The sequence below is a fragment of the Cricetulus griseus genome, assembly GCF_003668045.3.
Source record: "Cricetulus griseus strain 17A/GY chromosome 1 unlocalized genomic scaffold, alternate assembly CriGri-PICRH-1.0 chr1_0, whole genome shotgun sequence".
NCBI lineage: Eukaryota > Metazoa > Chordata > Mammalia > Rodentia > Cricetidae > Cricetulus > Cricetulus griseus.
Window position 1 is genome coordinate 227,823,346 of NW_023276806.1, and position 12,976 is coordinate 227,836,321.

At 41.2% G+C, this 12,976-nt stretch overlaps 1 protein-coding gene across 1 annotated transcript in view; it reads right to left on the bottom strand.

The window, feature by feature from the left end:
• Mgam2 (maltase-glucoamylase 2 (putative)) overlaps nt 1-12,976 on the bottom strand; it is an 86,232-nt gene that overhangs the window by 26,058 nt on the left and 47,198 nt on the right. Inside the window, exons 27-35 of the mRNA XM_035451409.1 lie at nt 11,207-11,375; nt 10,575-10,671; nt 10,041-10,153; nt 9,062-9,187; nt 7,614-7,742; nt 5,587-5,694; nt 3,589-3,651; nt 2,658-2,792; nt 1,089-1,173 (exon numbers count right to left, since the gene is read on the bottom strand). Of these exons, the coding sequence (XP_035307300.1) occupies nt 1,089-1,173; nt 2,658-2,792; nt 3,589-3,651; nt 5,587-5,694; nt 7,614-7,742; nt 9,062-9,187; nt 10,041-10,153; nt 10,575-10,671; nt 11,207-11,375 (1,025 nt within the window). The remainder of the gene's footprint in view (nt 1-1,088; nt 1,174-2,657; nt 2,793-3,588; nt 3,652-5,586; nt 5,695-7,613; nt 7,743-9,061; nt 9,188-10,040; nt 10,154-10,574; nt 10,672-11,206; nt 11,376-12,976) is intronic.

Below are 12,976 nucleotides of genomic sequence, written 5' to 3' on the forward strand. Positions count from 1 at the left end.
GAAGAACATGCAGGCTGCATAGCGAAGCATCCTCTTTTGCTCCAACTCTAACTCAGTGCAGCAGCTCATTTCTCACGGTGACAAACTCCTTTGTTGTTAGGACTGTTTCTTCCACTAGATGGTAATGTTCTCAAGGGAATAAATAGAACTTTGTTCCGATTACTTCTGTATTGATGTTTCTAAATCTTTCTGGCTTCTCAGCTTTTGACTGACAAACACTAAATTAGGGAGGAAGAGGTAGATGGATGATGGATGGATGGATGGATGATGGATGGATGGATGGATAAGGATGGATGGATGGATGGATGGATGGATGATGGATGGATGGATGGATGGATAAGGATGGATGGATGATGGATGGATGGATAAGGATGGATGGATGGATGGATGGATGATGGATGGATGGATGGATGGATGGATGGATGATGGATGGATGATGGATGGATGGATGATGGATGGATGGATGATGGATGGATGGATGGATAAGGATGGATGGATGATGGATGGATGATGGATGGATGGATGGATGGATGGATGGATGGATGGATAAGGATGGAGATGTGACCAATACTCTAGACATTAAGAAACACAGATTCTAGTTGTTGATGTAATTTTTTTTTAGGAACTTCATTCCTTGGACTTCTTTGTGGCGAAAGGACTCAATATTCTGAGATGTCTTTGACCACAGCCTCTTATTCCAGTTTCTGGTTCAGTTAGCACCGAACAGTGCCTTTCATGAAGTGTTTGAACTGAACAGGCTGGAAAGTTTAGGGACTAGATTTTCATACTCTAATCAAAAGAACATGTGTGTCAGGGATAAGCATGCATATAGAGAGGTGTTTTTAAAACTTTGGCAATAAATTCATACTTATCAATACAACCAAGTGCACCACTTAGCTTCTTTTATGGCACATGACATTATTTTTATACTTAATTACTAATTTTATACTTAATTTGAATATGTTCAAAGATATTCTATTTGTGGATTTCATGCAGTGTTGAGAGTATGTTTACCCTTCCCCTCCAAAACTTTTGGCTTCACATGAGAATAAAGAGGACGAGGGTCTTGAACAGGAAAGATATCATACATGGCATGTAGGGAGGCTTGTTGAGAATTTCGTTGCGGCAGCCCTTGACAGATCCATCCACAAAGTTTGAAGGCTCATTCATGTCCTGAGGTAAGCAAGCAAAGAAAAGATGCTGTCAACTCAGGGGCAGCATGTCATTACCACATAGAACACGAACCTCAAAGAAATGACCTTTAACCATCTTTATGCTTGACAAGGATCAAGGTAGGGTCTAAAACCCCACGTCAGCTTGGTGAAGTCAAAACTCCTTCCAGTTTCCCTGGCCTTTTCAAACTTATAAAGGTTCTGCCATCCTAGCAAAAACACTGAGGTAATATTAGACTCTGAACTTAATGAAATATCTCAATCTATCCCCCTACCCAGCAAGCCTGTTTTTATTTTTCTATTCATAGATTGTTTACTTTATATCTGTAGCCAGTGAGCATTATGATCTTTCTCTACCTTTTCTTATGGCCCTAACCTGGAAATGATGCTGGGACTGGCACAGGCTGGATATAACCTAAGCCATTGTAATAACTCAGAAGCAAGGCTGCAAATAAATCCACACATTACAGAATGTATAGCTCAAGTGCAAGAAGTAGAGGCCCTGAGGGAATGTTGATTGTCTGCCAGTAAAGTAAAAATAAATTGGTGTGTCTCAAATAAGACAGTATTAAATAAGACTGCAGGCAATATAAAGCATTTGGGACTAACTATACAGTGTTTGGGATTTTCTTTCAATTAGAGAAAGCATCTCATAGTTTTCAGAACCTCTTCTTCAAAACTGTCTCCACTTCTTCAGTGTCTGACTTACCTGTTTGGATTAATTTGTGTTCTCCTGCCAAGTCTACAATATGCTTGTCTGGCCTGAAGGTTCAAGTAGCCAGTGAAGCCACAAAGCAGCCACAGGACTCTTAAGTTTGTCTCTATGTGAACTGTGAGATTCTTCTACTCTGACCCAGGATCTAGCAGCTCTTCAGAGCTGGACTGGAACTTGCCTAGGATTTCAGATGACTAGATGTGGGGAGGAAACCATGACATTAAGGAAGGTGCTCCCCACCCTAGGAAGATGCAAACAGAGGAGTCCTTAGAGACTTTTCCCAGAGACCTCCCAGAATCCCTGCCCTGAAAACCTGTGCAACACACATTACAACAGGCTTTGAGAGACATTTCTTCAGAGTAGTCTACACTAGGCCGATAGTGAATGTCATTTGGCTCCCAAATCCAATTTCATGCCTTGTCCATTCCCGGGTCTGCCCTGTCTTTCTGGATGTAGTTACAGGCTTCAGACTGTATTTGATAGCTGGAAAGCAAAGTCGAGAGACTGATCCATCGGAGGTAGCAGTTGCCAGGATGCTCCTCCCTGTTGCCCACGTATTAACATCTTCAGCAGCTGACGTGCTTCCTCAGTGGACTCCTCTACCAGACACGTCCCCGGGCAGGCCTGCAATACTCTCTGCTATTCCTGGTTCTAGACACTAAATTCCCTTCCTTTCAGCTATCGGCGCTAGCTGCCCACTGTGACAGTTTATAAACTGACTCCCTATGTTCTGACTGCTCATGTGTCCTAAGAGTTGAAGGTGCACTTACAATCCGCAGCCCATCAAACTTCAAGCTCTTCTTTGGCTCCCGGGGATTTGAATAGATCTCCCCTATCTCTTTCTTCCACCATGCAGCCGTGCTGTTGCGCAGGAAGTCAGGAAAGGCAACATAGGCCCTGTATAGCTGGAAGAGCAACACGAGATTTCATAGGAAGATCGCCCCCTATCCAGGAAGGGGAGTACTGAAGACAAAAGGGGAAACGGGCAAGCATTCAGGCCTGTCCAGTCGCTGATCTAACCTTGGTTTTGCTGCTGCTGTTGCTCCAGAGTTTAGATTGGACAAAGTTGGAGGGAGGGGGAAACGCCCTCTAATCTCTTAGGAAGAGGCAGGGTAGATTTAAAGCCTCCTCTAAGCGTAGTACTTGTTTTATGACTAGATATTAACTGTGGACAATAGAAAACTAAACAGTTAAACTGTAAATATATGTTGTTTTTTTTAGACTGGCCAAACTAAGGAGGTCCTATCTGCCATTCCAGGAAAAATGAGCTGCATTGCGACCAAGTGTGTAGACTTGATGGGGCAGAAGGTACAAAACCAAGGACTTTCCTCCATCCAGCCTGCTAGTGATGTCTTTGGTCCTCGAGGAACTCATCAAACTATTTGCTTGTTCTAGTTCCCTTCTAGGGAAAATAGTCTAGACATTGGTTCACTGTTTTTGAGCAACATTATATTTGAATCACAGCTATTAAATGCATCCATAAGGGATTTCATGGTAATTTTCTTTTTATGTCCTTCCATTTTGGTTGCCTATCACATTTTTCCTTTGTGCATTTCCTCTCCTAAAACTGACCACAAGGCAAGCAGACTCAAGTCAGAGCTACTTAGCCAGAAAGGGAAAGCAGCTCATCCACGAAGAGCATTCGTGGATAGCATTCAGATATTTAGGGTGATATTTCCAAATGCCTCTGATCAACTTTACCTTAACTTGAGACTCTTGGTCAAGGGATCCATCCACATTTACATTGGGCAAATCTGGCCAAACCTAGACAAATAAGAAGAAAATCAAAACCTTTAAAACTCACTGCACACATACCGTGAGCTTTTCACATGCAAAGCTCTAGTGGGAGGCAACTCTTCAAATGCCTCCATCTTTGTCATAAATTGAAGTGTAAAGGATGAATGCATAGAATTCACTCAGGTGACGACGACCTGGCTTTCCTTACTTTTTCAGTAAGTTCTCACATTTTTTATTTTGAACTCAAGTAACAAATTTCATTTTAAGCATATCGTTTGCATGATAATATTTCAAATGAGTCCTTCCTTGGCTCTAGTCTATATTTTATTTTTACCTATTCTTTACAAATAAATGTGAAATGTGATGTTAAAGAAATGATTGATTGACAATCCACCTTGCTGTCTGACCAAGGCCAGACCCTCCTAAGTTCCTACATTACCACGTACTGTTGCAGGGTATTTGATCAAACTGTGAAACCTGAGATCCAGTTATTTACTGGAAAAACCTGTTTCTAGTTGTGAGGTGGCTCAATACTATCACACACATTTAATCCAAGAGCTTTCTGCTTGAATATTGTTAACAGGACCAAAGAGGTGGAGCAAGCAACCAGTTGACAGGAAGTGAACATAGGATTATTAAGAAAAAAAAAAGCATAGAGAGTAAGAATGAGTCAGGAGGACAGACAGACACACAGGAAGTACAGGGGAGGGACATTGAGTTTGGGGAGAGTTGTTTGAGAATATAGAACAGAGTTTTCTAGGATGTCAGCTGAGGAGGAAGGTCAGCTGGGTGCTTCCTTTGCCTCTCTGAGCTAGCTAGCTTTCACCACAGCATCTGTCTCCCAAGTTGTTACTGGTAAAATCAAACAGTTGAGATTGTGTTAAAAGCAACAACATTCTCCTCCATGAAAGCTTTTCAATCCTTCAGGCTTGTTCTCAACATTTCGAGCAGTATCAGTACTTGTTGAATAGTGTATGTAGCATTAGCAATCTATAGTATTAATCAATTTTATTTGTAGTTAGCAGTACATTAGTTATATACATCAATAAATCATCAGAGACAGTAGGAAATAGTGCTTGCTTTCTCAGAGTTCACAGAATTCTTACAGAATTAGTATGGGGAGCGATACAGAAACACTCCCTATACCATCTAAACCACTTATTGAGCACTTCACAAGAGGTTAATGTGTCAGTTCATGTTTTGAAGGGCAAGCCCAGTGGGTTAGGTGGGAAGGCAAAGTTCAAAATGGTCAGGCCACATATACAAGACGATAGGCAGGAGCATAGTAGGTTTAGGAAGGGGGAGCTACTACCATCTGGGGGCCAGAAGTCTACCAAAATTATTGACATCCCACATAAGATGAAGATTGAGGCCACAGAAAGGACCCAAAGTGACAAGATAGAGTTAATGATTTTTTTTTAAAGTCTGATTAAGCATCATCAGTAAAAGCTGAATGCTTGTTTGAGTTTATGTGGTAGAGACAGAACTCAGCATCCTGGGTGATTATTAATGTTTGTTCTATTTGTTTGTTTGTTTTTACTTTTCAAGACAGGGTTTCTCTGTGTAGCCCTGGTTGTCCTGGAACTCACTTTGTAGACCATGCTGGCCTCGAACTCACAGAGATCCACCTGCCTCTGCTTCCCAAGTGCTAGGCTTAAAGGTGTGAGCCACCACCACCCAGCTAATGTTTGTTTTAAAAACCATCACACTAAATATAAATATAATATATTTATTTAAATATAAATGAGCAGTGGGGATATCAGAATATTTGTAAGCAGTGACAGCATTCCATGTTTTAGAGAATTTGATCTGTAACTTTGGGCCTAATGCTTACTGTGCTAGGTAGCAGCAGTAAGACTGCTTGTTTTGCAATGTATCCAGTATCCAGCATATACTTACAGAATTTATAGGAACACCCAGTGAGGTAAATTGATGATTATAGGTACCTTCCTCAAGCCTTACCTTGCCCCAGACAATGTCGTTGGAGTCAGGCCATTTGATGAACACATTGTTTTCTTGTCCTCGAGTAAATGGTAGATATTGTGTCTCGTTGCCAGAAATGGCCGGGTCCTGTAATGACAGTTTTACAAATCACAAATATGAGTGAAACATCTCCAAGGAAATTACACTCCAAAAACTGACAATTCATAGCGCAGAAAGAATAAGTGACCCAAGAAGTAATATTAAATATTTTTTAACTAGACATGTCTTTACTGAGTATGTTATCCAAGTCAGCAAAATAGAATATTGCCACAGGCACCCAAAAGAAGATACATAGTTCTTAAGGGCAATCTCCTTCAAAGAGAATAAAAATCTCTGTCAAACAAACGAAACTTTCTAGATTATAAAAGTACCTCCCCAGAGCTGTAATGGGGTGGGATTTACAGAACCTGAGAAAGAACATGTCATGAGCAATGTTTTTCCAGTCACACACAAATCAGTTTAAAAAGGAAGAGAGGGATGCAAAATAAGAAATAAAAGAGTACATTGATGGTTAGCCATAAATTCTGTAGAGTTATATTTTGGAAACAATTCCTAGGGTTAAGCCAGACTAGTAGGACATTACCTTTAAGAGGAGGGACCATGGACTACATTTCCACTGTGTAATAGCGGTACTCCTTAGGAAAGCAAACTTTATTCTCTTCTGTGGCCCAACTTACATCTCATGTGGCCATTCCTACCTCCTGCATCTCGGGCTGACCCAGCTCCTGTCTATGTCATGCTGGTTCATAATTATCACACAAAACATCACTTTCTGAAATTGTATTTCTAACATTTATTTCTTGATTGCCTCAATCCACTAAAACAAATGCTTCCTTAAGAAAAAACGTTGTCTTATTTACTAATTTAGAATCCATCCTCTCAATAATGAACTTCAAACACCAATGTTCAACAGATACTTGAATTAACAAGTAACAAAAGCCATTCTGCATCTGCCTGTGAGTTCAGTGAAACATCAATAATTCCCTGAGGATGATTCCAAAACTTTGTTTGTTTGTTTGTGTTTCTTCTTGTTGTTGTTATTTTGTTTTGTTTTTGTTTTGGCAGGCAGGAGGGTCAAGTCTTTGGAGACTGTACTTTAGCTACAACACTCCTCCCTTCCCTTTCCTTCCTCCAACCCTCCCAGTGGACACATCTACAAAACGCCCGCACACCTAAGACTCAGGGAACACCGCAGGAGAGGGCTGGAAAGGCAGGCGGTAAGAACCAGAGGACCAGGAACTTTGCTGTGAGGTTGTGTCCTTAGTAACACCAGGAGCTACACCCATCAAGTCTTTCCAACATGACTGACAAACATGAGCTGAGCAAGGAGGACACCAATGGACATGACAGACTGACTGCACAGGGAGAAGACCAAGGTGGTCTCTGACATCCCCTTCTTCCCTGGGAAGATTCGAGACTGAGACACAGCTGCGCCCCTCAGACCAAGCTGTGCCCCTGAGGCCCAGCTGCATCCCTGAGGCCCAGCTGTATCCCTGAGGCCCAGCGGTATCCCTGAGGCCCAGCTGTATCCCTGAGACAAAGCTGTATCCCTGAGGCCCAGCTGTATCCCTGAGACACAGCTGTATCCCTGAGGCCCAGCTGTATCCCTGAGGCCCAGCTGTATCCCTGAGACAAAGCTGTATCCCTGAGGCCCAGCTGTATCCCTGAGACAAAGCTGTATCCCTGAGGCACGGCCAGAAGCAGGACAGCATTTTATTTGCTACACTCAGTGTTCTTCCACAGTTTTAACTTTAGCAAGAGAAAAATATCAGTAAATGGCTTCTGCACAGTATAAAAAAAAATAAAACGACATTTTACTTCTTTAAGGCAATTTTCAATTTTCTTTCCTACTTCATTTGCTTATTTTTTATAAATATATATTTAAGTGTTCTCATAAAATTACCAAAATGTACAAGATGGTTTCTTGTAACTGTCATCCACTTTCTCCCAGTGGTATTATTTTGGAACCATAAAGACAGAAACCAAAAGCCTATCATAATACCTACCAGAATGAGAATAAACCTCATGCCATTTGTCTTCATTTGATTAATCAGGACACTGAGATTCTGAAAGCTGGGGCTGAGGGTGAAGTCCAACTTCCGGTCCATGTAATCAATGTCTACATGCTGGACATCCTACAGGGAACAACAGACAAGGTGCTCAGTGTCCTGCGGCAGGCATTCTGCTAACCAGGCCAGACTCCTCCTAAGTCCCATCGCCTAACACACTTCTATGCACACATTTTCAATTCCGAGTGCTGAACTTGCTTTCCGATCCTCACGGAAAGCTCCCTTGTCCATGTTTTTCAACTGTTTGGTCAACTATTGTTCCCTCTCTCCTTCCCCTCCCTCAATTCCCTTCCTCCCAACCCTTCAGATCTTAACCCTGTGAGCCCATCAAAGTTCATTCAAGGACAGATAGTAAAACTCCCTAAACAACAGATTGTAGATGTGGCCGTTGTTTGTTTCTGTGGTAAATCTCACTGAATTTATTAACTGTACAGTATATTTTTTTACGTTTTGCTGCTTCTACACAACTCCAAGAAGGTTTCTGCACTTGGAAGTTGGTCAATGCCAGAGTACTAAACAACAGGTGAAGTAGTCAATATTCAGATGAAAGAAGAAAGCAAGCTGCATCTTTTTAACCCTAGCGTGTTAATCACCTGTGCCACCTTAGGACTGTGAGTGAACTGCGTTTAAAGAAGAACAGACTAGTAGAAAAGCCAAAACTAAGACAAGAATGAACTAACATATTAATAGCATTGATAGCTTGTGTAAATTAAATCCACAGATTTTTTTGTTCTTGCAATCTTCTTATATTTTTCTCATCTCTTTTCAACATGAATATCATAAAATGTATATAAAGGAGAAAAGTGCAGCCTGTATATAAGTGACAAATTATCTTCAGTGAGATCACATTATCCTCATTTTATAGCTCTTAATTTCTCTACAAGATCTTAGCAGATGATCTAAAAGCCAAGAAGGAGGAGTGCTGCAAAACTGACAATTATACAAAAAGAGAGAACACATGTGCATCTTTGCTAATGCACAGCGTTTAACTATGTTTCTCAGGATTGACTTGGGGAGCTTGATTATAGGATATGCACATGTATGTTCAAAGAAATCAAAGTCTAGATCTGTAACTGCTTCCTGTAATACTGTCAAGACTTGAGCAATTCATAGCTACTGCAAACTATTCCCAATGGCAAGTAATAATGGTCCAGTATCCTGCAACCAACCCACTGCCTGCTGAAGGATGCAAATGCATCTCTTAGTTGTGAACCATGCAAATCAAGGTGGGGCATGCAGTGTGTTTGAAATGTAAAGAATTCTACAAAAGACAATCTCCATAGCTACTTTTCTTCTACTGAACTAACCCCAGCTTTAATTTGTATGCACCTGTTTTCATTACATAAGTAAGAAAAAAAAAAAACAGAAGCAGGAGAGATTCATACATAGGGAATCTGGGCTGCCACCATTGCATCATACAAATTGGCAATTTCATCATCACTCTGGTATCCGTAGCGACTCAGCTGGAAACCTAAAGCCCAGTATGGAGTCATGGCGGGTCGACCAATCAACTGTAATAAAAATCAAATGCTAATTACCATAATTTCATCCTTACATGTTGCATACATTCACTAAATCACCATGTCACACACCATAATTGTTTTTAAAAGTCTGTATTGGTTTTTCTTAAGTCTATATTTCTTTAAAACAGTCTAAGTGAAATAAATGAAATCCTACTGGACTTCTTTCTTAAGGAAGAAACTTGAACAGTTCTACTGAGTTCTAAAAGCTCTCACTCACTCAAGATAAATAAGGAAGTCAAAATAGGAACCAGGGAGGTAAAGCACAGAAACACTGTGGCTGAGGGTTTCCTCCCATTACTTAGCCATTCATCCAGAAAGCCTGAGACCTCCATCGTTAGTCTTCATCAGAGACTCTTGAGTAGACTGCTGAGCATGTGACCAAGGGACACATAGGCTATTATGTATTATGATACAAAGTAGGCTGACAGTACCTCAGAACACTAAAGTCTGGTGTGTCAGCTTGAGTGAACATATGAATGAGGTCTACAAAACCACTGCCCAATAGAAAAATGTAAAGCTCTTTGAACGCTTTTAACACAGCACTCCTCTAGCGAGAAAACCAGTGAGTAAAAGAATCTTTTTTGTCTTTATTTATTTATAATTTTTTTTTGGTTTTTCAAGATAGGGTTTCTCTGTGGAGCCTATCCTGGAACTCGATCTGTAGACCAGGATGGCCTCAAACTCTCAGAGATCCTCCTGCCTCTACCTCCCAAGTGCTGGAATTTAAGAGTTGTGCCACCAATGCCCAACCACAAAAAGGATCATATTTCAGTGTTAAGAACATGGTAGCACTATGCAACAAATACATGATGGTTTATCAATGAATAGACAGGCTTCCCACCTGTGTGTATTGCTGAGTTACAAGCTCAGGTGTTGGCCCCAGAACCATATAGAAGTCCAGAATCCCTCCTATGGTTCGGTATGTCAGGGCCGGGGTAGGCTGCAATGTCACATCTGTAAAGATTAGAACAAGAGCAATTGGTGAGGAGCCATAAATTACCCAGATGGAGAATCTATCCTAAACTTTTCCATGCTCGCTCTCACTTTTAGAATGGCCCTCCTCTGGAAAGTATTCTCTGAGGCAGTGGGACCAAGACAGATTCCATCTCCCTAAAATAAAATATGCAATCTCACCTTATGCCACCCTAGGGAATAGAAGCAAAAGCGTTACAGAAAATAAGGGACCATGGACAGCTAAAATTTTACATTTAATATGTGCTGTGGAAAATTTAATAAACTTTGAATTAATAGATGAATGAGTGAAAGCCATTGTATCCAATTTTCCTTGCCCTTGAATGTTCTTATTTCTGTAACATCCTAGACTCCAACAGAGTGGTTGTCTACGATGGCATATGAGTGTGTATGTCTCTCTTACCCATGGCATTGCTGTTCAACAGGAGCACTCCATGGGCATTGCCATCATCTTCCAATGCCATATAGTAAGGGTGAACACCATAGGAATTCTTCTTGTACTGTAAGAAAGAACTGTAAGGTAATTGCAAATAAAAGCTCAATAAATTGCATCTATATCACAAAGCAAGCAGTGAACTCGTATTTGACTTTGGAGATTGAACTCACCAGTGATGTTCTTCAAAAAGCCTTGCTTGACCTTGTCTTCTACCACAAGCAAAAAAATCTGTGCCCTCCACATCTGTGCCCCTTTTACTATTACATAAATCTATCTTAGCATTGATTACACTATGCTATCATTGTTTTATTATCTGTCTTCCCCAGCATTATAAATCTTTGCAAGGCATAGACAATATCTCATTAAATTTTCAGATGAGCACTTAGTGTAATATTTGATAAAATAAATAAAACTTGTGTTCCACAGGAGTAGAGGAATTAATTGTTTTACAAGCAAAAGAGCATGAAATGACATGCCCTTCTGGATTTAAGAGCATAATTTATTGGTGCTTGGAAAAGCAGATGGATATAGAATTATTTGTGGACATTAGAATGTTTGGATAAAAAGAACACAATTGATAATTTTATTCTTGTCCTTACCGCTGGGGGTTCATCCCGAGCAAACATTCCCCACATGTTCCAGCTCATGTTTCTTCTGAAAGATTCATGCTCTGTTTCCCCGAAGCCATAGATGTACTGAGATGGAAGGCGAGTTGAAATGGAAAGAAACATCTCACTGAAGGTGAAGCCAGGGAGTTGGGAATCCCAACTGCAATGCAAAAGCAGACTGCCATGCTGAACTATAAATCACAGGCCAGAGAAAACACAAAACACATTTTGGTGCCTAATAAACTTTGAAGGCCCCAATTATTGGACATCTGGATCCCTGTTCAAACGCTATGAAATGAACCAGGTCATGACAGTGACTATAACTCAGCTCCAATTTTCCACGTTTGCTTCTGTATTCTGTGGTTTGCAAGACTAAGTGTCCTTTTGCTAGGTCATGCACTCATTAACAGAAAAAAAAAAGTGTCATTCACTCTTTTATTCCCAATTGAGAGAACTGGGAATCTCTTTGAGAGAAAACAAAACAAAACAAACAAAAACCCATGACTCATTTATCCTTTTATTCCCAGTTCTTAGAGCCTGATACATCAGCTTGTGGCAACCTATTAGTGAGGTCTAGAAAACTATTGTACAATAGAAAAAATGTGAAACTCTTAGAACAACTATTTTAGATTGCAAGAAATTTCCTGAAGACAGATGTATGGACGGGGAAATAGATGAGATCTCCGGGGTTAACTGGGGCCTGGGGTGGGTGTAGAGGAGAGGGGATGGAAGAACGGGATGGATGAGTTGGGGCTAGAGAGAAACTTGGTGCTAGGTAAACTCCCAGGAATCCAAAAGGATGACCTTAACTAATACTCCTGGCAATAGTGGAGAGGGTGCCCAAACTGGCTTTCCCCTCTAATCAAACTGCTGACTACGCTAACTGTCATCATAGAAGCTCCATCTAGTAACTGAAGCAGTTGCAGAGGTCCACAGTCAAGCACTGGGCTCTGGAAGTCCATCTGAGGAGAGGAAGGAGGGATTACATGTGCAACAAGGGTCAATATCATGACTGGAAACCCACACAGACAGCTGACCTGAACTTAGGGGACCTCAGAGACGCTAGACCAACAGCTGGGAAGCCTGCATGGGACCGGACTAAGTCCTCTGCATGTGGATAATAGTTGTGTAGCTTGTCTATTTGTGGAGCCCCCGTCAGTGGGACCAGGATTTATCCCTGGTTTATGAGCTGGCTTTTTGGAGCCCATTCCCTATGCTGAGTTGCCTTGCTCAGCCTTGATGTATTGGGGAGGGGCTTTCTCCTGCCTCAACTTGGTGTGCCAGGCTTTGTTGAGTCCCCTACTGGAAACCTTACCCTTCCTGGGGAGTGGATGGAGCATGGGGTGGGGAGGTCACGAGAGTAGGTGGAGGAGATCGAGGGGGGGCTGTGGTTGGTATGTAAAATGGATTAAACATTTTAAGTAAAAAAAAAAGAAGAAAAAGGATGGGAAGAGTTTGGTTTAAAAAAGAAAGAATATTGAACATACATGAAAATGAACAAAAGCCATACACAGGAAAAAACACATATGCTCATGCAAATAGCAACCTCTAACAGGACAGGGAACTTCCTTTCAGGCAAAATCCAGACCTTCAACAGCAGGGCAAGACCTAGAGATCACATAGTGGATGACTGACAATCCTGGGCAGCTGTCAAGAATAGGAGCCATGACTCTAAGAAGCCCGGTCCCTCTTTCCTGCTTCCTTAGCTACCTCTTAATGGTCTTTAACTGAGAACAGACTCATGACTTAAACAAAATCTGT